The sequence below is a fragment of the Schistocerca serialis genome, chromosome 1, assembly GCF_023864345.2.
Source record: "Schistocerca serialis cubense isolate TAMUIC-IGC-003099 chromosome 1, iqSchSeri2.2, whole genome shotgun sequence".
Taxonomy (NCBI): domain Eukaryota; kingdom Metazoa; phylum Arthropoda; class Insecta; order Orthoptera; family Acrididae; genus Schistocerca; species Schistocerca serialis.
This window is the reverse complement of record NC_064638.1, coordinates 366,578,296-366,604,291: the sequence shown is the minus strand read 5'-3', so window position 1 is coordinate 366,604,291 and position 25,996 is coordinate 366,578,296. Positions and strand designations below refer to the sequence as shown.

General features: G+C 38.4%; 1 protein-coding gene across 1 annotated transcript in view; it reads left to right on the top strand.

The window, feature by feature from the left end:
* Positions 1-25,996, top strand: part of LOC126470460 (mitochondrial folate transporter/carrier) — a 57,873-nt gene that overhangs the window by 10,479 nt on the left and 21,398 nt on the right. Inside the window, exons 3-4 of the mRNA XM_050098321.1 lie at positions 8,676-8,934; positions 11,551-11,664. Of these exons, the coding sequence (XP_049954278.1) occupies positions 8,676-8,934; positions 11,551-11,664 (373 nt within the window). The remainder of the gene's footprint in view (positions 1-8,675; positions 8,935-11,550; positions 11,665-25,996) is intronic.

Here is a 25,996-nt window from a genome sequence, read left to right as displayed (position 1 = left end):
TATTTCTTCTCCATGGATTTTAATACCCACTCTGAATTTTTCTTTTGTTTCCTTTACTGCTTGCTCAATATACAGATTGAATAACATCGGGGAGAGGCTACAACCCTGTCTCACTCCCTTCCCAACCGCTGCTTCCCTTTCGTGACCCTCGACTCTAACTGCCATCTGGTTTTGTACAAATTGTAAATAGCCTTTCGCTCCCTGTATTTGACCCCTGCAGCCTTCAGAATTTGAAAGAGAGTATTCCAGTGAACATTGTCAAAATTCCTTAATCTCTCAGATAAGTTATAGGGTCAGTATTGCCTTGCGTGTTCCAACATTTCTACAGAATCCAAACTGACCTTCCCTGAGGTCAGCTTCTGCCAGCTTTTCCATTCATTTGTAAAGAATTTGTTTTAGTACTTTGCAGCTGTGACTTATTAAACTGATAATTCGGTAATTTTCACATCTGTCAACACCTGCTTTCTTTGGGATTGGAATTATTATATTCTTCTTGAAGTCTAAGGGTATTTCACTTGTCTCCTACATCCTGCGCATTAGATGCTAGAGTTTTATCGTGGCTGGCTCTCCCAAGGCTAACAGTAGCTCTAATGGAATGTTGTCTACTCCCAGGACCTTGTTTCGACTTAGGGTCTTTCAGTGCTTTCTCAAATTCTTCGTGCAGTATCATATCTTTAATCTTCTACGTTCTCTTCCATTTCCATAATATTGCCTTAAAGAACATCGCCCTTGTATAGACCCTCTATATACTCCTCCCACCCTTCTGCTTTCCATTCTTTGCTTAGAAGTGGTTTTCTATCTGAGCTCTTGATATTCATACAGCTGGTTCTCTCTCATCCACAGGTCTTTCCATTTTCCAGTTGGCAGCATCTATCTTACCCCTAGTGATATATGCCTCTACATCCTTACATTTGCCCTGTAGCTAACCCTGCTTAGCCATTTTGCTTTTCTGGTCGATCTCATTTTTTAGACTTTTGTTTTCCGTTTTGCCTGCTTAATTTTCTGCATGTCTATATTTTCTCCTTTCATCAATTAAATTCAGTCTCTCTTCTAGCATTTACTTATTAGTGCTTAATGACCCAAACATGAAGTCAGATTAAAGGATATCTAACTTGCTATGCAAACAGTGTTTCAGAATTACAGCACAAACATTTTGTAGTGTTAAAATACTTCAGTTTGAAAAAAAATCCTGTGCAGATGTTGAATAGTGTTTTGCACACACTTCCCACTGCAAATATCTCGCTATGTTGAATGCTGGTTAAATTTCATACTGGTGTAGATTTGGTGTTTCTTCATTTTCTAGTGTTGCACACAGTTTCTCTTAATGATTTTGTTGTTCCTCCTATTGCTTCTGGGTTGATGGTTCTATTCCTCTGTGCATCAAACAACTTCGTTGTTCCAATAATGTGGGACATATGGCTGTAACCAGCTTCCTCACAATGTATTCATTGATATGTTTTAAACTCCTTGAGAAGTACTCTTATGTTTCTTTTTACCAGTATTCAATTTGTAAATGACACTGGAGTTTAATGCAGAGATGTTTAAAAATTAGAACACAGCAAGGAGCCATGTGCTTGTTTTGTACCAAACACTGTGCGTGTTGCATAAATTTTTACACCTATCTAATACTACCCTACTGCTGTTTTGGAAACACACATTTTTTTACAGGCACAAGTATCTTCATGAATGTTGTCATGATGGGTTGTTTTATAGAAGTAAACAGTGAGCCTTTCTGGGAACATAAAATGCCATACACAGTTGTCATAAAACCAAGCCAATGTATCAAACATCTCTGTCTACAGGGGAGGAGTGCAGCAAGAATCTCACATTTATATTTTGTAACATTTCCACTGAAGTTGGCTTCAAATCAATCAAATTAGTGGCAAGTGGGACACTGGTATGCCAGTTGTCAATGGTTATCTTTCTCCCCGAGTGTCTTTGGGTAACAAGATATTTAAGAACAATTGAGAGGTGATTAGATTGCCTGAATGAACCCTCAGACTGCATTCCTGAACATATCTCAAATCTGTGCAAATAGAAATGTCTACATTCTCCTATAGAAATTACCTTTCAGTGCAGGTTTTTTGGAATTTTTAGCCAAATGCTGCTTTCATGAACAACACCCCTGAAATAGAAATAGTCAGATATTCTTTAGGGAATATACTCCTGTGAATTTTTTTCCTATAAGGGTCAGAAATTTGTGAGTAGCAAGCAGCAGGCAAGATTTGGAATCGAGATATTTTTGTGGCACAGTAGCCAATGTGTTAAATTTAGAGTGCAGTCACATAAACTCTTCTTCTTCTTCTTCTTCTTCTTCTTCTAATATTTCAGCTGTATAGCTTTTGGCCATCTTCATTCTGTTGGCTCTCTGAAGATAGCTGAAACATTAGAAGAGGGAGAAATAGTTTGTGGCTGCACTCCTTAAATTTATTGACTCAGCAGCAAGAGTCCTTCATCTCTCATGTACTTCACATATAATAAGGTAGGTGTTTCAACTGTAGGAGGAATATTTGGGTGAAAAATACATTTGAGGGCTCATTGTAGCGCGTTGCAGTGGTGATGGTATCTTGTTGAGGAAATGCCTAGTTTTCAGGTTATAAAATTATGAGATTAGTAAACTGTTACATCGTTGCTGCACAGTACTATACCACTGCACTTAGTGCTGTATGGTACGGAGAGATTGGGCCTTCACAGTATGCTGATTCAGGCAATTACCACTGCTGCTGTTGTGCAGAAGGAACTAACTGCTGTGTACTAGTGTATATTTACACATCCTGTCTAGTAAGTCTGGGCAACTTTCCCGTAACTCTCTCCATTTCCTAACCTTGTCAATCCTTTCCCTTCCTCCCTCTTTCTTCTTCAACCCCTTCTGCCAGTAGGAGCACTGGCACATTTTCATAACTTTCACATATTGTTTTTTCCTCTGGGCACTTGGTAATTTTGTATCTGAATATTATTGCTCATTTATTCAGCTACATATTTTGCAGAAAAAACTTTTGAATAAAGGAGATGAAAACCAGGTAGCTCTAACATCACAAATTCAATTATATTTTTTTGTACAATTAAAATACATTTACTAATAAAAGAACTGTTTTCTTTTAAAATATCAAATCTCCACTTAACATAAGGTAATAAGTGTGAAGACCTTCATAGCACAATCACGTTATAAAGTGACTGACAATGTACAATATATATATATAAACTAAGCTTTTTGACATGACTATCTCATGACAGTGAGGACATCACTGTGGGGTGGTAAATTATGTTTGCATGTTGTTTTAGTGGTGGGGTGTATACGACCCGGGAATTTTTTCATCCGGGAGAAAACTGTGAAAAACCCGGGAATTATTCATTGTTTTAGTTTTTAGTTACATTTTTGTAACTTTGACTAATAAGAACCAATACTCTAACAAAGAATATTGCTATATCTTGCTACTGCAGAATAATACTGCAGCAATAAAACACAAACGAGAGAAAAAACGAAAATAAAACTTAAGTTGCAAAGGAAATGCACCATATACAAGAACAAAACACAGTGCTCATACAAGTGTCTGCCAACAACAAAATGTCAGTCTTTAGGAAGACTGTGCAGTGCTTCATAACAACAAATTGCCTCCAATGAGCGTGACGTCACAACTGTTAGCAATAGATTCGTTTGAGCGGTTGCGAGCGAGCTTACGCGCATGTGCAGTGGACTCACGTATGAGTAGTACCTTCTCCTGCTTCTGGCTACAGAAGCGTGGCAGTTAGCTGTACAAGCAATTGCAGCAAACAGCCAGATGCTATCCGGACAAATTTTACTGGTGCGCATAAGCTGGCAGGTTCACGTATGCGCAACAGGCCTGGAACTAGTGGGCAGGGGCAAACCGGGGTATCTGCCCCCGGTGGCAGTTTAGGGGGGGGGGGGGGGGGACCAAATTCATGTTATTGTGGAAAAAAGACCTTGTTTCACAAAGCTCCCAGCATCTGTCGCATCTAGAAATAAACTTTCTTATAGACAAAAGGGGGCGGGTCTGTACGAGTTGAGTGAATAAAGCCGAAAGGGTGAATGACAATCGCTGTTTATGTGGTTGACTGGGTTTGCAAATGATCAGCGTTGTCATAATTACTAGCGAATTCCATAGATTCAGACTACCAGAGTGGAAATAAATGACTAACAGGAATAACAGGCAATTAAGATTACATATTTTCTTCTCTGTGTATCCAAGAAAATGAAATTTTGACAAAACATTTTTGGCCAGACTGTTGCACTACTAAGGGCCAGTTGCTAGCAGCCGTTGAAGTTCTATTCTGGGAGCAGTGCGGAAAACGCGTTGTACGAACACGTAATAACACCTAACTGGAGAACAAATGCGGGATAACTAAACCGGTGATTGTGGCAGGGTTAGTGAAGTTAACTAGAGAATAAATTTTGACACTGGCAGGAATAGTTACGGAATTAGTGATGACAAGATTGTTTGTTAGAACGAGGAAGGAGAAGAAACTGAGACTCTCACAAATCACGGAAGAATATGATGATTCCAAATTTATATAAAAATTTCGTACTACTACTACTATTCGATCTCGTGCTTCAGAAGCTAGAGACTATGAATGAAATGTGAAACTATTTCCTAACATACAACTTTCTGCTTGTAGTAGGCCTCATAGGCATTTGATTATATTGGTACTTCGTGACTTATATTCTGTCGTGGTGGTGATGATGATGACCATACAACACCACCCAGTCATCTCGACTCCCTGAACCTGCCGGGAATCGAACCTGGGACCCTGTGCGCGGTAAGGGAGAACGCTACCGCAAGACCATGAGCTGTGGACCTGTCGTGTTATAAAAATGACCATTTGTGCCAAAACAGTTGTGTTTATTGGGGGTGTGTAAAAATTGTTGCAATATTAGGTAGGCATATTTCGTTTTATCTAGCACACAGTGACAAAATACACGTAATCATATCGAGAAACCGCACCAGTCTTGGGTACTATTTGTATTAACAGCTTTTCTGGTAGTAGACGGCGACGTTTTGTTTTTTCATGTAGTAAAACATTGACGAACTTGGATGTGGTAATAGATTCTTTCTCTGAAAGGGAAGTATGCCAGATAAAGCCGTGGCAAGATTAGAGAGAAAAAAGGCTAGGACTTAAGGATTGAGGAAATGTGTACTGTCTTGCTTGTCTCTTGTCTTTACTTGTTTTATGTATCCTAAATTTAATTTTATGTCACTCGAAACAGCAAGTTATTAGCTAATAGCCAGTAAAGACTGCAAATTTTCTGAAGAATTCTTGTTCTCCCAGTTACAAATTATCCCATCCACTATTGATTGCGAGATTTTTTTTAAGAGAGGCAGGGTGTCAAACTGGCCGACTGGGAGCAGGAGAGGCACCACAGGACATTTTAATTTCCACTGGCCTGAATGTAGTTTGATGGCACCCATTACAAAATATTACACATTTGGATTTCACAGAGCGAAATACAGAGACGTGCGATGGAAGGAGGATGTATGAAGAGGCGTGGCACTGCACTTCGGCACACTTAAGACGAAATAGCATGTCTTAAGGTCCCTCGATCATATGTTTTATGTATCAGACTCATCAGAAAGATGTGCACTACAAAATAAAGATATTTTTGAAAAGTCGATTTTTAAAATTTTTGGCGTCCTACCTCAAACGCTCGAGGGAGGGGGAGCGCGACTGTCTAATATTGCCCAAGTTCGGAAATATCGTAGATCCGGACCTGATGTGCAGAGTTGTAGTGGTGAGGTGGTAGTCTCCACGTGATCCGTGTTTATGTTAAGTGATTTTGCTGTTTCCCTTTGTTTATTGCTCTCACGTCAAATGAAAGCAAAACTGATTTCTGTGGCCGAGAGCTATCAAGTGAATTAAAATACATTCACATAATTATGGAAAGCTAAAATATGTTATTTGTTTCAGATTTTATTTTGTTTCCACCTTTCTGACACTCAAGCGTTTATTGCCTTGCAGAACAATGAAGTTATTTTTGTTGGTTTGTTAAAGAAATTTGACTTTTATTAATCTTTTCTGCTGAGACAGTCAATTTATTTGAAACTAAGTGTTTAATTCCACACTATGGGCTAATTTCAACTGTTTGCTACATTTCAAGCTCACATTTCCACCTTCTAGCGCGTATGGCATTATGCCATAATAAAGAACCAAACATGAGATAATGCAGTACTGATAATCCAAGAAAATTTACAGCTGAATCTAGACAGACGAATGTGCACTTCAAGCCGAATTATGTATTTTAGTATGGTTCACAAAATTCCCATGCTCTTAGAGTATCCTCCAATGTCTTGTTTCTTTTATGACCTAATGTAAGATCTTTTAATGTTTTACATGTACAAACGTACAGGCTCCCTGCATCATCGTATCTGCGCAAGCGCAGCGACACCTGTCATCTGGCGCAACTGCTGAAAAGAATAGATTTCTAACAGGTCGCGGGAAAATATTCAGAGTGGTTGTTTGAAAAGCGTTACTTTGAAGTAAATTAAATTTCCTGTTACACAAGATGAGCTGTCGCGAATGTCTGATGAATTTCTTAAATAAGAGCGTTTGACTCTCATTCAAAATTCAAATCTTTGAGAACAACTATTTAGAATATTTTCGGGCCCAGAAGATCAGACATTTGTCATTGTTAAAAACTTTTACTGGCACATTTGTGTGCGCAAAAAGATCAGCATTATGTGTGAAAGCTTCTTTCCCATTCTTCTGTGTATTATTCTTGTCAGTAAGATTGATGTATGAGCTATTAAGCTGATTGTAAGATAGTTTTTACACTTGCATGCCCATGCTATCTTCGGGGTTGATGGATGATCTGCTTCTGAGGGTATGATGGTATGTGTCTAGACATACATTCTACAAACCAACTCTGTGTTTTGATTGCCACTTCCCTCATTGATTTTAGAAATTTCAAAGGAATGTTGTAGTGTGTTCCTTATTGGATCTGAAATATTCCAAAGGTCTGTAAAAGTCTAATACTGGATTCCTCATACTTTGTATTTCTTTCCCTAACATGTCGTGAGGCCTTCAGTGTATGTATTCAACACGTTTCCTTTTTTTTCTTTGTTTAACTGCAGAATTTCTCTTGCAGTCTCTTGACACCTTTGCTTTCAAGTTCATTGAAAGTTGTTTAATTTTCTGTGTGCTGAATCTGCTCTTCTGATAACCCTTTCTTCTTCAATTTGTTCATATTTTTCCTGCAGTCATTGTGCATTTGCTTCCTGCACTTCCTATTTAGTTCATTCCTAAGTGATGTAGGTTGCTGTATCTCTGTCTTATTCTGAACATCTTTGTGATTCCTTTCTTTTGTTGAAATATTTCTTCTGTTACCCAAGGCTTCTTCAGTTACCTACTTTATACCAACATGTTTGCCCATCTTTGGAGATTGCCCATTTTAAAGAACTCCATATCTCTTCAATTGAACTGCCTCCAAGTGGTAATCATTATCACAATATTGACAGTATTAGAGAATTTCAAACACATGTTGTCATTCCTCAGTACTTCAGTATCCCACTTCTTTCCACATTGACTCTTCTGAATGATTTTGTTAAATTCAGCTTACTTGTTTGCACCAAATTGTGAGCTGAGCTATGTATGTGTCTGCTCTTGGGTACAGCTTACACTCCAGTATCAGATTTTGGAATCTCACCAAAATGTAACGCAGCTGAAATCTTCCCATGCCTCTAGGCCATTTTGAAGCATACTTCTTCAGCTTGTGATTTTTGAACAGTGAATTTGCTGCTACTAGTTCTCCTGTAACTTCTTTCTATTCCCTCCCATACTACAGTGTTCCAATCTCGCATGATTATTAGATTTTCATCTCCCTTTACTTACTGTATTATCTGTTCACTTACCTCATATGCTTTCTCTTAAACGTCAGCAGCTGCTTTTGAACTATTGTTTGCTGTCGAGTCTGGATTTTCTAAAATGTGGTCTGCAGAGGGTGTAGATATTTTGTACAATCTGAAAACTATCGGAAATAAATAGTATTGGTGTTAATCTTTGAACAGAAAGCAACAAAAAATTTCCAAAAAACGGACTGCTTGTTTCTTTGTTTATGCCGATCATACGTAGAGGATCATAACACAGTCGATGGTGAATGATTTTCAACAATTTTTGCCAAAAGTCCTTGATGATACAAGGGGGGGAAAAACTCAAAAGTTGCATTGGCCATGATGATAATGCCAGCGGTCACGCAGCAAGTAACTTAGTTATTTGCTGGAGAGAAACATCTGATTGTATTAGTCAGATTTATCACCTAATATCTTCTAGTGTGCATAGGAATTTCAATTACCTTAAACTGCTGAATCATTCTAAAACTATTTATTTTTGAGGTATCAGCATCAGAGCAGAGAGAAAGTTTACGGAATTAGTTCGAACACCTGCAAAAGTGCACACATTTGAAAGGCAAATGTGTTTAAAATAATAAAATGCTTTTTTCATTGTTATTGTAAATTGGCTTTTGTTGAGGACTGCTTAGGATTTTTCTAAAATATGTGGTCCGTGTAGGATGTGCATTGTTGGAGTACACCTGTTTGTGTACAGGTTTTTCTCAGCATACAATGTTTGAGTCCAGATGCTTGTGCTCTCTCTCTCTAGCCCTTGCAGATTGACTCATACTTCAATTATTAACAGTACATCTTACAATGTTGAAATTACTGTTACAGCTATAACACAATTAAAACATGGATCCAAGGAGGGAACAGCAAAAAGCCCTTGGGACCATTCCTCCATATGTTGGCTGCAGCAGAGGCAGGGATTCTCACCCTCGTTATGACAAATCCTATATGGGTGGTGAAAACTCGGTTATGTCTGCAGTATAGTGAGTTGGATCTGTCGAAGCTACCAGACAGCAAAAGATATGCTGGGATGATGGATGCTCTGAGAAAAATTTACCGTACAGAAGGGATCCGGGGACTTTACAGGGTGAGTACATTTTATTTATTTCAGTTTGCAAATTTTCTACTTATTTTTATGTATGCATACTTAAATTGTGTTCTGGTAGGAGCACGGTCATGGGTTCATTTCTGTCCAAACCCATTCCACCTTAGTTGTGGGTGGCACCATCAGTGTGTCAATGATTGTCAGAATGTCTCGGTGTTGCAGGTAGCAAGCTGCATTTATCATAAATATGTAGCTAAAATGGACAGTAATGGAAAACACGAAATATAATATGAGGTACAGTACGTAGGTACAAACATTGTGTTAAAAGGGGCCAGAGATTCCAACTGCCTCGAATTTCTAATTTTATTTCCAGAGGAAATAAAAAAAGTGCAAACTGATGCCACGGCTGTAGTGAAACAGATTTGCATATAAACACTTGTGTTTTCAGTGTTTGGACCTGTCAATCATTTTGCAAGGTTTCCTTTTTTGATTATGTTAGTTTAAAATGTTGTTGTTGTGTTTGTCAGAGACTAGTGTCTTAAGTTTGGAATCTAACCTTGTAGCAGTGTGGCAGTTCTTAGTAAGAGGGGAGGTCAAAAAGTAAAGGGACTACTGAGAAAAGGAATATGTAATCTAATGGTAGAAAACTGAAATAAACATTATTTTTCTGTATAACCTACTTGCACTTAAACACACTTCGTTGAACACTTCACAAATTTTTTGATTCCATCAGACAGTGTTTTGGTTGCATCTGTAACTAGTTGTGCACTGCACAAATGACTTCTGCATTGTTGCAAATCTTCTCCAGAGTGCTTCCTTCAGTGGTCCAAACATACGGAAATAGCTTGGAGCAAGCTCTGGACTGTACAACAGGTGCTTGAGCAGTTTGACTCCTTATTGTTTCGGTTGTCCATTTGGCAGAATGTGGCTGAGTGTTATCTTGCTGCAGGATGATACATGTTTGCAGTTTTCTGCAATGTTTGAATCTGATTGCAGGTTTGTTTAGTTTGCGACACACTGCAATACTTCTCACTGTTCAGTTTTCTCTCTTTGGGGTGAATGAATGACCACCACACATTCCATGTCCCAGAATAGTATTACCATAATCTTGCCAGCTGATGGTTGAATTAGTTTCTTAACTTCTGGTGGTGGTGAATGTTTCCATATCGTGCTTGCAGCCTTACATTCCAGTTTGTGATTATGCACTCAATTTTGTCTACAGCGATGATGATGATTTCTTCAGTAGTGGGTGCATGTTGAGCTCTATGTCCCCTCGAAACTTGCGGGGAGAGTCAGTATTAAAGTTGAAGGAAAGGACATACATCACCTAAAACTCTCTCACATTAGTGTCAGAGTGGTAGACAGTTGTGCTTAATGTTAAATTATAGCATGAAGAGTTAGGACAAGTGAAAATTATGTTCTTGTTTCACAAATTTTGCAGCAAGAGAAATTTAAGTGAAGGACCGTGCACTAACAATAGGCATATTTTGAGTCCCATATCTTCCGATGCTATCGCCATTCCACATTTTATGTGCATTTGGAAAATTTGGAACACAATGCACTGAAGGTTGAGTCCATTCAACTTATGTAGATGTAACTTCCCATTACCACATGATTTCCATCATACTGTGAATATCAAAGTTTCGTTGTTTTTTTTTTCCTAAAGTTTGGTTGGTTTTTTATTAATTGTGTGTTTCATTATTTGCAAACTTCCATGCATTGAGTCAGTATCTCCATGACGATACCAGTAAGTCAGGTCAGCTGTTCAAATGTCTTCAGTTGCCAGTATAGAGAGGGAGAGAATTTTGCAGTACTAGATGTAAGGAGGTGGTGGTGGTGGTGGTGGTGGTGGTGGTGGTAGTAGTAGTAGTAGTAGTAGTAGTAGTAGTAGTAGTAGTGTGCTGTATCACTACCTGTCCAATCTGTGGAATGTCCTGGTCCATTCTTATGTAACACCTACACCCAACACTTTGCCACTTGGTTCATATACCCATGGAAGACCCAGATGCAAGGTATATTCTATGTACCCATACATCACATCTTATTCCAGTTCCACCAAAAAAATATCCTCTGAGGCAGGACTGTCTTGTGAAAACAGTGTTAACCCAAATCTGTTGTTACCTACACGCAGCCTTTGAGGCACAACCACCAACAGCTGCCCACCTGAAAGAACAACTATTCTAGACTCTTGTCTAGAGCAGAGGTGACAACCCAGTAGAACAACATGCTGCTGAGCACATGATAGAGACTGTTTCCTCACAATTTATACATATGACACCACCACCCTTCCCAAATATGAACTTCTTCAAAATCAGTATGAATTGTCCTTACAAAACAGTCATCAATCTCGCTGTCCTCATAGCCTCAATCTCCTCTAGTTGCTGTCCCACATCCACTCAGTCCACCCCAGTCTGTCAGTAGTACTACTCACATCTTGCTCTCTGCAATCTCTCTCTTCCTCTGTTCTCTCCCCCTCCTAGTCGTTGTTAGTGAGTTTATTTATTTTCCACCAATGACCTTTTTTGTATATCTCTAGTTTGTTTTACTTTATTTCTCATCTTATTGTATTGTTTTGATTCTCGAATAAGTGAGTATTTAAAAAAACTCCAAACTCTGCAATGTTATGTACTTAGTGTTAAATAAAATTTATTATTGCAGGGTTTTGTTCCTGGGATATTTGGTGTTTCTCATGGTGCACTCCAATTCATGACTTATGAAGAAATGAAAAATAAATACAATAATTACAGAAATGTACCTATTGATACAAAATTGGTAAGTGAACAGAATGATACATGAACTGTTTGTGTTATATGCTAATCTTCATATAGTTTGGATCTGATCCTGACTAATTTTTTGGAGAAAGCTCATAAAATGTGGAATTAAGCTGACAGCTAAGCAAATATGCAGAGTTATTCAAATGAGCTTCCCACCTGAGAACTATATTGCAGTTAAATCATTAAAATTTGTGCTTCTGTGAATTGTTAGATGATAAATAACATCTCCCTGTTTCTTGATATGGGGACTGCTGCTTACGTATTTTAAGCAGTGTATTTTATCTGTTGTTATTAAAATGCTGTTTCATTGTGTCATATAAATACTCGTTTTTGAAGCTTTGTGCTTATGCCATTCAATGTGTAATTAACATGACACAAAAGAGAGAAGATTTTACTAACTTGGAACTGCTTTATTAACTGTTAAAATCTTAAGTAGTTCACATCCACTAAATAGACTCACTTTTGCTTTTGATGTGGGTATTTAAGTAATACTTACTTAATTTTCTCAGAAGCTGGCTCAATTCACATTGGATATAATGTTCAGTTCCATTTAAAATTACTTAGATGCTTGCAAGTGGAATTGTGTGTATAGTGTCATTAACGAATCATTTTTACCATTTGTATGCTAGTCACTAAATCAATTAAGGAATAGATACCTGGCACCCTTATTTCAGTCTTTGTGATTTAGTTCAGTTTAAATTTTTTATATATGTTCTGTTGTACACACCTTACTCTTATTACACAACAATTTGGTTGAATTTTCTGTGTCAAATGCTTCTTTATAGTCAACAAATGCATTTAAAAATATTACTCAGTCATTTGTTTGGTTAAGAGTTCCCTTGAAAACACAATCTGCATATAATTTGCATTTACAGATTCCATTCTGTATAATAGTGTTATTATCTTTTTCTTTTTTTTCTTTCCCAGGAGGGTGTTAAAATTGCATTGATCAAACTTTCCATTAATTAATTTCTTGTGGAGCTAACTACTAGTGGTTGAGTGCATTCTTGCTGAAAACAAGTCCCTTTGCCATTCTGGCATTTCTTCTCATCATCCTTGCTGCAGTCTCCTCTCCTCTCTCTCCTCTTATGTCTTTTCCACTTGACTCATAAACTGTGGTGGCTTCTTTGATGTGGATTAAATGTGCCTAAGGACTTGAGATTTTGATTGTTCTTCTACCCCCATTAGCCTGTATCTTAACATTTTTGACTGACGAAGTATGATTCCTGTTGTTGGGTTTCACCCTCCACATATAAAAAAAAGGAGCATTCATTGTGGTCTTTGAAGGTGACAGTCCTGCAAGAGGGGGAAATAATAATATTATATATATTTTAGAGGGAAAAATTCCACATGGGAAAAATATATATAAAAATCAAAGATGCTGTGACTTACCAAATGGGAAAGTGCTGGTAGATAGACACAATTGTCTCTTTGATTTATATATGTATGACATTTAACTATGTATACCTCCCTTTATGGAGACTGCCTGAACATTGAGTAAATGCTCTATGTGAAAAATCACCACTTAACTTTACCTTTGAGGAAGATCATTATTTCCATGCCCTCCTCCTGTGCTCTTTGATGTAGCAAATCTTTAAAGAAGATTGCAGAATACAAGTATGCAGACAATCTGACAGATTAATGTACTTTGAAACTTGGATGATAGACAAATACATATGTTCCTTGAGGACTTCAGGATTCCTTCCGAAAATAGAGCAGTATTCTCAACATACAATACATCTTGGACAAGTGCACCCCTCAAACACAGACATATCCCACAAATAACAATGTAGGACAAGCACTTACAACAGGCAGTGGATGGAGGTGGTTTGGACAGTGGACTGTTGGAGCCATGTCCGTCAGTTCCAGTAAACCCCCCCCAAACATTTCCTAACTGAAACTTGATCCCTATAAGGAAAAGAGAAAACTCAAGAGAAAGACAGGTGTGGTAACTCAAGTGGACACAGATTCTGAACTTTGCCTTCTAGCTCTTACTGCTACAACCCTGCTTCCAAAAGTGCTTAGTAAAATTGTTCAGTGGAACTGTAATGGTTCCTCCCATCACTGTGCAGAACGTGAACTTCGTAGCACTCTACCCAGAAGTTGGTATAGGCTTGCAGAATAATCTATTCTCAGACATTACAAAACCTGTTACAACAGAGCTGACATTGTGAAGGCATTGGGTGGGATTAGTATGTTGGTCCATGAGACCAGTTTCACTGAACAGATGGCACTCAGTACTTCATTGAAAGCAATAGCCTTACATGCAAAGATGTTAAACTTTACATGTTCTTTCAAAGTGGATGGTGACAGGACTCCAGATAGTTACTAATTATGATCTTCCTTACCTCCACCTGACCTCATATTGGGTGGATTTTAATGCACACAATGCTTTCTGGGGGTAGTTCCAAAATTTATCAGCAAGGCTGCCTGCTGGAGCATGTAATTGACAAAAAAACTTTAATTGTTGTTTTAAACTCAGGGTTTCAAACTTGTTTAAGCCCAGCAAATGACACCTTCTCAGCTATCAATCTATTCAGTTGTAGCTCCACTTTTCTCCCACCTTCATAGTAGAAAGTGCATGACGATTTATTTGGTAGCAACCATGTTCTGATTTTTTTTTTTCTTTCTGTGCCACGCTGACAACCAACAGGATAGACTCCATGCAGAAATCTAAAGAATAGTAATGGGTATAACTTCCATTTATTTTAAATTTGTACTTTTTCATACATGCGAAAAGTGGAATCATCCTAAGACATACCGTTATTGCAGTATAACAAGTGGCAGAAGCAGTGATCACCTTGTCATCCTTTTCCCACTTCCAGAAACCTGTGCCACAGTGGAAACATAAAATATCCATTACAAAAATTTCAGCTAGGCAACCCATGTATGAATAAGACATCCACATAAATCACCTTCAAAAGAATTTTAGCCTGGTGTGCTATCTGATTTAAAAGATTGAAAAATTTTTAACCATGATTTGGGTTTGTATTTCCTCCTCTGATATATATACTGTATGAGAACTAGTTATTCTCTAGTACTACAGGTATCTATTACATGCTATTCAGTCTGGTCCCCCCCCAGTGTTGCTAAACAACTAACAATCACTTTCCTGTGAAAGGCTCAACATCTGAAAATTATCATCTCACATCCCATCTCCATATAAGACAGCTTTATAACAATAAAGGATGGCAGCCAAAAACAGTTGCAGGATAGAATTTTTTTATTAAAATTCTTGACCAAGGTTTCGGTACATATAAATATACCTTCATCAGAAGTACATTTCTAAAATTACATCATGCACTGGAGAATAATGAAACAATTATGCCAAAAGGCGTCGTCAGTAATTAAAATATCATCTCCATTTGTACAACATGTGTAATGGGTACAGGATCAAAGCGAACAGTTTTGGCTGCCATCCTTTATTGTGAAGAATTTTAACAGTTGCTGCTGCAGCCATGTTTAAAATCTTGAGACAGGTTTATCTCTCTCTCTATTACTGACTCTCGTAAAGATATGTCCCCAGTGATGATATCAACTTCTTGAAACCAGATATATGAGGATGTAGGTTAAGATCCTTGGTACTATACCCTGGTGGGCCGTTATTTGTGTGCAATTGATGGAAAAATTGGGAGTTTTGTGTGTCACTCAATAGTGTTAAAAAGGTTGAATTACGTACACTGGTTGCAGGATGTAGTGGATAGGCTAAATGCTACACATGCAGGAGGTTGTGGGTTCGAATCTCATCAGGCACAATAATTTTTTTAATCTTTATCAAAGTGACTTTGATCATTATTTTTATTCAGTTAATTGGTTCAGATGTAATTTTTTCTTTCTGTTCCATTGTCACAGCATTTTAATCACCACATGAACTTCATTTGTTTATTTTGTCTTAATATCTTCCTTTTCTAATCAGAATTTTTGTGAATATGAATTTAAATATATTTATCTATTATACTACTGTTGTTTGAAAATTGCGATCAGTTAAAAAACAAAAGATAAAATAATCTATTTATATTGAATGTGCAATGCTGTGAAAAATATATTTCTCATTACCAGATGGTCAGTTTTATTTGTTGCATGGCAGCTGTCAGAGATTTAAAACATAACCTAAGTAGCTACTACACAATTTACAAAACACAGATGAAGATATAAATGAAATAAGGGATTATAAGTAAAACAAAATTTGAGTGAAATGAGAAACAGATATAATGAATGCAACAGTGTGAACGAAACAGGGAGATAAAACAAATGAAATTAAATTGAAACTTGTACATCAGATTGATTAAAAACACATGAATAAAGATGTAAAGTGGGAAAAGAATAAATATGAAGAAATAAAAGGAGTTAATATTCTGATTAAAATTATGTGACAAAGGAATAAAAATGAAAAATTATATTTAAATAAATTAACTGAATAAAAATGATCAGTCAGTAAAGATTTAAAAATAAAAAAAATGGTACTGCGCCTGACAAAATTCGACCTTGCAGCCTCCTGCATATGTAGCACTTATTCTGTCTACCACACAACCAAACTACACAAGGCAGCTTTTTAATGCTATTGAATGGCACACAAAATTCAGAATTTTTTCATCTATTTCTTGCAAGCGAGGGCCCACCAGGTTGACTAGCTGAAGTGTGCGATACCTGAGAACTTAACCTACATAATTGTATAGATATTTTCAAAAAGTCTATCCCACCCAGAAGCAGACAGTGACCATTACGTCAAATGGGTACTTGGATCAGTACTGGGGTGCAGCACCAAGTCCTTATTGCATACAAAATCAGATGCTATTTCATGGAATACGAACTTCATTTTTAACAGCTATCCAAATTTTAGATTTGAATAAGTGGCCTCATGAAATGAACAGCTGTTACCTTATTTGTCCCACAAATGGTGAACTAATGGCCGATCCTGATTCTTCAGAGCAAGTCTACTAACAACCACTGTTAAAATATCACCCACTATCAGCATATCATTGCAGTTTTTTACCTGTGAAAAGCCTATGTCGTCATACAATAGAATCATATTTATACTACTCTACATGTTTGGGGATTTAGAGGTGCCCTCCTAATTTTTGTCTGGAATTTATCACTTCGGCCTTACCTTGTTAAAGTAGGTGCTGGCCAGTCAGTCAGCTCTGCTCCACGGTTATGCAAAGTTAGGTATTTGCTAGGCATTTAATTGTTGTGCTGGTCTTTTGTGGAATGCGCAGGATCCGAGGCTGTTCTGTCTTCTGATGCGTGATCCTGCTCTTGCATACTGGCTGTCCCCATCCTTCCTGGTACCAGTGGGTTCGAAAATGATAGCTTGTGTCTGTGCCTCATGAAATGTTGTGGTAGCAACAATGATGATGCTGGTACAAAACTAGTGGTAATACAGTGGGTTATCAGCCTTCTCTGTTCGGGAGAAGAGAGGGAGCAACAGTGAGTCAATGCAACCCTGATGTCTGTCCTCTGTATTGGGGTCTACTGTGTGGTCCCCTGGGTGTTGTAGACTGCCACCCATGGCATACACAGCAACTCCTCATCTGCTGCCATTGGAGTGTAGGACCTGAATTGGCCTTACCGACAATAGCAAATGTTAAAGCCTGAGCAACTCTCCTTACCAAGCTATCCCCACTCCTTCCCTGACTAGAATCTGCGTGGCTTGCCCCACCCAGCTAACTCCATTCCATTCCAATGGCAGAAACTTGGAATATGCTTGGCTTACTTTGATGTTACGTTACAACCACACGTCACTCTAAGTGACACATTTTGTTGTACTTTCCTGTTTTTGTATTATAGCTTGCAATATACCATTCATTGGTGGAAGAAATATTTATTAGAAACAAGTCAACCTAGGGATGACATTTTATAAACAAATCTCATCAGTCTTAAAAGCCTTCAACAAATATGACCACAAAGAATAAGGAAGTTCAAATTGGCAAAGCTTTGGCACAGTGCAGTGGGCAAAGATGTAGAGTACAGAGAGAAGGGTAGCAGGTTCATGTATCCCCATGTGCAAACAAATTTGTTTCCACCTTAGTATTTTCAATACTTTTTGGGAATTTCTTATTAATGTAATAAAAGTATGTTCAGTGAAATTAGATGTTATAAAAGGTGCGACAATAAAGTAATGAGACGGATCTGAGAAAATATGTTGCATACCGTTTTAGTCAAGTTTAGTGTTGTCTCCTTCAAAGTAGTTGCCTTCTGATTGCACACACTTTTTCCAGCGCTTCTGCCATTGATGGTAACATTTCTGGAACTCATCTTCTGTCATATCCTGTAAGACCCTCATCACAGCTTTTTGGACATCTTGTGTTGTTTGAAAATGGTGTCCCTTGACTGCAGTTTTGACTCTCTGAAATAGAAAAAATTCGTACGGATCGATATCTGGTGGAATAAGGTGACTGTGGTAGTACTGATATTTGTTTTGAGGTTAAAAATTGCTGTACTGACAGCAGTATGTGATGGCGCATTATCATGATGCAGAATCCAATTATCAGTAATGTTGGCACGGACACGAAGAACTCTTTTTACCAAGTCTTTCTAAATTTTCTTTTTAGTAACATTGGTTAACTGTATGTCCAGGAGGCACCCACTCTTTTATGAACAATTCCCTAGGAATCAAAGAAGCACACAAGCATGCATTTCACTTTTGACTTTGACATGCGAGCTTTATTTGGTCTGGGTGATCCCTTTGAGCACCATTGCAAACTTTCATCACCAGTGATAACATGGCTAAACAATTCTGGATTGATTTCTGTTTCCTCTGACAGATCAGCTGCCACATTGTTCCGTGTTTCTCGCTGTTGTGGTGAGAGATTTTTCGGGATAATTTTTGCACAAATCTGTCTCATACCATGATCTTCATTTATTATTAGATGAACCGATTCTCAATTGATGCTCAGTTCTGCTATCATTTTCACGGATAATCTTTGATCAGATTGTACGAGTTCATGCACCACCCTGGCCAAGTTGACATTCGTCCGTGAGTTGATGGTTGTCCACAGCAGTCTTCATCTTCAACATCTGTTCTGCCTTCACTAAACATTTTATGCCAATGAAAAACTTGAGCTCTTGACATATCCTCCTCTCCAAAAGCCTTCTGAAGCTTACTGTAAGTTGTCGTTGTTTTCACCCAATTTAACGAAAAAGGAACGGCATACTGGGGGCGGCTGGCTGGGTGTTGGAATAGGCAACAGATGAGGATCTGTAGCAAGGGGGAGCACAGTAAGGGAGGTTGGACAAAGGGAAGAAGGTACCCCTAGAGGGGCAGGTTCCTATAGGTGAGTCGGCTTGGGAGGTGTACATTGGATCAGTGGAGGCTGATAAACAACCTGCAGGCAAAATCGGTTTTGATGGTGGGCCACCAGCCTGTCACCTGTCAACAACGTGAAGACTCGCTGATTCCACTGACCATGGACTACTGCTGGAATCAAAAACTCATGGCGACCAACACCTGAACCCAAATGGGGTTCAAGTACGTATAGCACAGTGACTGAGGTGCACAACGCAGCTGGTACTGGAGGTGCCAACATTGTCGTTTTCCATCTGTCTTGATAGTAGCAGCCTTAGGATCGAGTAGTGTCAAGCCATTGTGAGTGAGGAGTCTGCAACAGGAGGTGTAGTGCTGTGCACTGCTGGCATCTGTGGAGCAGCTGCGCCAGGCTCGTTCTCGCCATAGGGGTGCACCTGTAAGAATAGAAAACGTGTAAGTATCTCTTCCACCAAGGTATCAGCAATGCCCTTCATCAGCATTTTGGGGGCCTGTATGAGGAGCTCTGCCTTCTCATTGAACTGCAGGCTAAACAGGAGTGTTCTGATGTGTGGATGCCATGGTGCAAACAAGTTGTGAAAGATAATGAGAGGTGAAATGTGGCCAGCTATCCATCAGCAGGGTGTGCGGGAGGCTTTCAATGGAGAAGATCAGGGTGAGGGCACACACAGCAGAGTCTGCTGTCGTAGAGTGGCTGTTGACAGTGTATGGGAAATGCGAGTAAGCATCAATGAGGAGCAAGCAAAATATATTCTGGAAAAGGACCAACAAAATTGAGGTGAATGCCTTCCCAAGGTTTTGTGGTACCAGCCAAGGCTAGTAACATAGGTGCAGGATGGCCTGATGACCTCCACATAACAATCAAATCTTAAATTTTGTTTTGTTTTGACACTTCGCCAGTACACAAAATAGTGAGCAAGCATCTTCATCTTTGAGCCACCCTCCTCTGCCCCTGTTGGTGTGATGTTAGAGCTGAAGGATATCCCATTGGAGGGAAGTCAAGAATGACCACTTGGGGCACTAAATGTTCCATTGTCAACGAGATCATCCCCATCGACAAAGTCAGTGTCACAGCACAAAATAATTATGGATGAGGTTGGACATCCACACTGGGGTTGGTCGGCCATTCCTGCTGGATGTGTTGCACTGGGTGGAGAACAGGATCCTCGCTGATGGTGTGAGCGATTTGAGAGCTCATAATATGAAAGCTGTCCACAGCCTTCTGAGCCTCCTCATAAAGATTAAAGCAAAGGATTTCAATCTAGTTGAATCCTGAGTTCAGATCCAGGTGCATTGTGTGTGTGTGTGTGTGTGTGTGTGTGTGTGTGTGTGTGTGTGTGTGTGTGTTTTATACTACAATACATGAAACTCCTATGTCGGCCGTACTCGTTGTTGTATACAAATTGGTTAAGAGGGTGTACGATGGATGCCACTCATGGGATGAATTTATGATAATTCGCAACTTTGCCCAGAAAAGCCTAGTGCTGCTACAGATTATTGGGTCCAGGAAGAGCCTCAATGCCATTGATATGACTTTGTTGGTCATATCCCCTGTGGGAGATAACATGTCTGAGGTATTGTATAGTGGGTTGGAAAAAGTGAGACTTAAACAGATTGCACTTGAGACCCACACCCTGTAAGTTCGAAACAGAAGCGGAAGGTTCTGCGGGTGCTCCTTGTGTAGTGGCCTGTGAACACATTGTCATGTAGTTCATACAACAGGGAATATGTTGTGCGAGTTGCTCCGAGAAACGTTAAAAAGTGGCAGAGTACTTGCTACCACTAAAACCAACTGTTCATATGTTTAGAGATCATAAGGTTTGTTGATGACAAGTAACTTCTGAGAGTCGTCATCAAATGGGAGCTGCAGATACGTCTCCAATAAATCTTGTGCTCATGCACGGTGTATACGACCCGGAACAACCAAGAGATCCGGGAAAAACCTGGGAATTTTTTAGAATTCCAGGAATTGTTTGTTGTTTTAGTTTACAGTTAAAATTTTGTATTTTGACTACTAAGAATCGATACTCTAACAAAGGATATTACTGTATCCTGCTTCTGCAGAATAATAGTGCAACAATAAAACATGAACAAGAAAAAAAGGAAAATAAAACATAAATTGCAAAGGAAATGTGCCAAATACAACAACAAAACACAGTGTTCATACAAGCGTTTGCCAACAGCAAAATGTGTCAAAGGCTTTAGGAAGACTACGCAATACTTCATAACAACAAATTGCCTCTGATGAGTGTGACGTCACAACTGTTTACATGAGATTTGTTTTAGCAGTTAGGAGTGGGCTCATGCGCATGCGCAGTTGAGTGGCTTATCAGTGGTACCTTCTCCTGCTTCTGGCTACATAAATGTGGCAGTCGCAGCAAGCAGCTAGATGAAACCAGGAAAAATTTTACTGCCGCACCCAAGCTGCCATATTCACATATGCGCGGTATTAACAATGAAGTTATTTTTGTCAGTTTACTACAGAAATTTGGTTTTTATCAATCTTTTACGCTGAGGCAGTCCATGTGTTTGAAATAAAGTGTTTAGTTCCACACTATTGGCTAATTTCAACTGCTCACTGCATTTCAAGTGCACATTTTCATCTTCTAGCACATATGACATTAAGCCATAAGAAAGAATCAAAAATGAGTTAATACAGTACTGGTACTCCAAGAAAATTTACATCCCAAAACCCACACCGAAAAGCTTAATATCAGGTCGGGGCCTACTTCATTGCGAATCTGGACATATGAATGTGCTCTTTAAGTATGCACTTTAAATGTGCCATTTTAGTATGGTTCACAAAATTCCGATGCTCTTGGAGTATCCTCTGATGTCTTTTTTTCTTTTGTGACATAATGTAAGGTCTTTTAATGTTTTACACGTACAAACATACGGGCTTCCTGTGTCATAGCAGCAGCCAAAGTGCGGTGGCGCCTGTTATCTGGCGCTTTCTGACGACTAATGAAACGAACCTATTTCTAACAGGTCGCGGGAAAATATTGCGGATGGCGGTTTGAAAACCGTTAGTTTAAAAGTAAATTTCCTTTTACACAAATTGAACTATCTGCGAGAATGTACGATGAATTTCGTTAATCACAGAGCTTTTGATGACGAGCCATTTAGAAGTATTTTGAGCCTAGAAGATCAGACATTCATGTCGTTATGAGCAAATTGATGTAGTGCTATGGAAAGCTTTCTCTCCTCTGTGGTATCTAATTTATTTGTGGAAAAGTTTGAGGACAAGTCACTGGACTATGCTAAAAATTTTACTGGCACATTTGTGTGATATATCCTAAAGTGTAACATGCGCAAAGAATATCAACATTATATGTGAAAGCTTAGCTTCTCTTGCAGCTTATTAACCTTAGAGACCAATATTATATATGAAAGCTTTGCGTTTCTTGTAGCAACACTATGTATATTAATTTAAAACGTCAACTTTTCCTGTTTGTGTATCCGCGCTACATAAGTGATGTTGCTATTAGCTGACTGCATCACATGTCCTGTGGTCTGAATACCCTCTGTCATCGTCTGGCAGGATCACATGACATGAGCTATGACTGGCTTACAAAAGAGCATCGCAATCTCGATTACAGTGGTTCCCTAAGTAACATGCGGTGTTTGGTGGAATTCGAATTTATACTTTCATAATGTGAAAATATGCAGTGTACATGTTGCTGCACGTCAAAAATCTTTCCAAAAGGAGTTTTCTTCCGTGACTTTAGTTTTCTAAAGTGCCGGGAAATTCTATGCCCGTGTATAAAAGCATAACCATTCAAAGGGGTGATAAGTTGTACAGTTCCGAGGGAAAATATACTGTCACTTAACACGGAAAAAGTGTGTTTTCATCCGGGAGAAAGTGTAGTTTTAACCGGGAAAAATCCGGGGAATTTTTTTTCCTTGTTCACGTATACACCCTGTATGCCAGTTTAATCACCAATTCCTCTGGATGCGAGGTGGTATTTGTCACAGCCTGTGCATTAGTCATCACCTTCAAATTGCTACATAGACAGTTTGCTGAATGGTTTCTTTATAATGATGAGTGGTGTAGCCCATTGCGTGGACAAAACATGTTGAGTCACCTCCAAAGCTGTGAATCTGTCACATTCTTCCTTAACCTTCCTATTGTTTTTCAAGAAACATACACATTGTGAATGGGTCAGTTACACCTGCTAATAAAAATTATTATTAGGCAGTACTTCCAAATATGTTTTGTAGATTTTTTTTTATGTGGAAAAACAGGCATTGGAACTTATCAGCATAAAATTTTAGTTGAAAAATATTCTTATGTGGTACTTTAAAATACTTTTTTTGTGTAGAAAAACAGTTCAGAGCTTAAATTTTAATGTTTATTGCAAATACTATTATAAAACTGAAATTAATTCGCAAAATTTGTCTTTGAGGAACTATATTGAACTATATGCCCATTGAATTAACTTGAAAAATTCTTGCAGTAAATGATTGTGTGCACTTGGCAGAGGAATTATTGACATCTATTACAGTTAGTTTCCCTTTTGGTGTTTCATTGATCCACACTCTTCCTCCCCTCTTTTGTTCTTTTGGTCCTGAACTTGTTCCTGCAATATAACTTTGATCTTGTGAGAGAGATTTTTGGTCATTCATTCCTCTTGTATTGATTTTGTTACCTCATTTCGAAGTTTTCTTTAGCTCATATCAAAGTTACCTTAGAAATTGCTGCCTTATGTGCAGTTTATTTTGATTGTTCTCTGGATTGATGTGTACATACAACACACAGACTTTATTGCTGCAATACCTAGCATGTTACAGAACACAGGCCATCATTTGGTACACCTTTTGCAGGAAGAAGTGGTGGCGAGTTTACCTGTTGTCAACTCCCCCTTTCGTTTTGTTATAATGGTATTTTTTTTTTCTTAACAAGTATGAAACTGTTACATCCCTCTGGAACCCAAAGGTGATTGAAAGTATTGGTCTGCTATTGTTTGGCTGTTTTTCCTTCAGAATCTCAGCTTTGTTCCTTCTGAGAGTTCCTGCTAATGTTTGATTCTTCTTGAAGTTCTTTGGCCAGGGTGTAGTCCATAAAGACATAATTGGTGATAACTTTTGGCCTTTTCTCAGTCCTTTCAACAAGCCTCAAAACATTTCTGCTTTGATTTGTTTCTCATGATCCATTTTGTGGCTTTTCTGTATACGCTTTTCCTGCACAAACGTGTGATGTTTTTTCGCCAGATAACAACTGTAATTTTTTCCATATTTCCCTCTGCGTTTTGAAGGTATATTCTCCCGGAAGGGACACCTTCCTTTGGAACTAACTCCTTATCCACTGTGACATCTTTGTAAGGAAAAACATGTTAAACAGTCCCAGAAACATTTCAAAGGGAGTCCTGATAGCAGCCAGTGTATCATGATGTTGCTTAGCTGGTTGATCTCTTTAGTCAAATCTGAGAAATCTGCGATTGCTTGGAATCGCTGAAGTGACAATGTTGCATGAAAAACTGGCTGACCGAGCACGTTGTCCCATAGCTCTTAAAGAGATTCTTCAGCAGATGAGTACACACTAGCTAATATAAGAAGTCCCAAATAAGCCTTCAGTTCCTGACTTGTAATAGGAGTGAAAGTTGCATCTTTGACTTCTGATACCCATGTCATTTCTCTGTTGGTTTCATTCAAAAGCACTATCAACATTATGAACAGTGTAAATGACGATACTTTTGTTTAGTCAATCTGGTGAAGAGCAAACTGTATAGGTCCTGGAGCAGGATGGAGAATGTTTACAGCCCTAAAATATAAATGTAAAATAAAAAAAAATAAAGCAAACTATAGTTAAATACAAGACAATAAAATACAAAGTAGTACAATAAAACCTAAACACAACAATACACAAAAATTTAAGATATACTGCATACAAGCTCCAAGGGGTGATGGATAATAGAGAATTCGGCCTTTCTAGACAATCCGCACCATGAGGTAAAGGGATAACACTGAGAAAGCCCGTCCCAGCACTGCGTTGCTCGCCAAAACAATCACCTACAACTGGATCGAGCTTCGAACCTGGGACTAAAAGAAAAATATAGACAAAGACTAACAAAAATACTGAAAACAGAATTGACAGCAAGAAACAAGACAAAAGCTATAAATACTTACGCTATACCAATATTGACCTACTCATTTGGAATAGTGAAATGGAGTAACATAGACCTAGAAGCACTCAATACACTTACACGATCACAATGCCACAAATATAGAATATATCACATACATTCAGCAACAGAAAGATTCACATTAAGCAGAAAGGAGGGAGGAAGGGGATTTATCGACATAAAAAACCTATATTATGGACAGTTAGACAATTTAAGAAAATTCTTTCTAGAACGAGCAGAAACTAGCAAAATACACAAAGCAATCACTCATATAAATACATCAGCTACACCTCTGCAATTTCATAACCACTTCTACAACCCTTTAGGTCACATAACATCAACAGATACGAAGAAAGTAAACTGGAACAAGAAAACACTACATGGCAAGCACCCGTATCATCTAACACAGCCACACATCGATAAAGACGCATCCAACACATGGCTAACAAAAGGCAGTATATACAGTGAGGCGGAAGGATTCATGATTGCAATACAGGATCAAACAATAAACACCAGATATTACAGCAAGCATATTATTAAAGATCCCAATACCACAACAGATAAATGCAGACTTTGCAAACAACAAATAGAAACAGTAGATCACATAACAAGCGGATGTACAATACTAGCAAATACAGAATACCCCAGAAGACATGACAATGTAGCAAAAATAATACATCAACAGCTTGCCTTACAACATAAACTTATAAAACAACACGTTCCCACATACAAGTATGCACCACAAAATGTACTGGAGAATGATGAATACAAATTATACTGGAACAGAACCATTATAACAGATAAAACACCACCACATAACAAACCTGACATCATACTCGCCAATAAAAAGAAGAAATCAACACAACTAATCGAAATATCCATACCCAATACAACAAATATACAGAAGAAAACAGGAGAAAAAATTGAAAAATACATCCAACTGG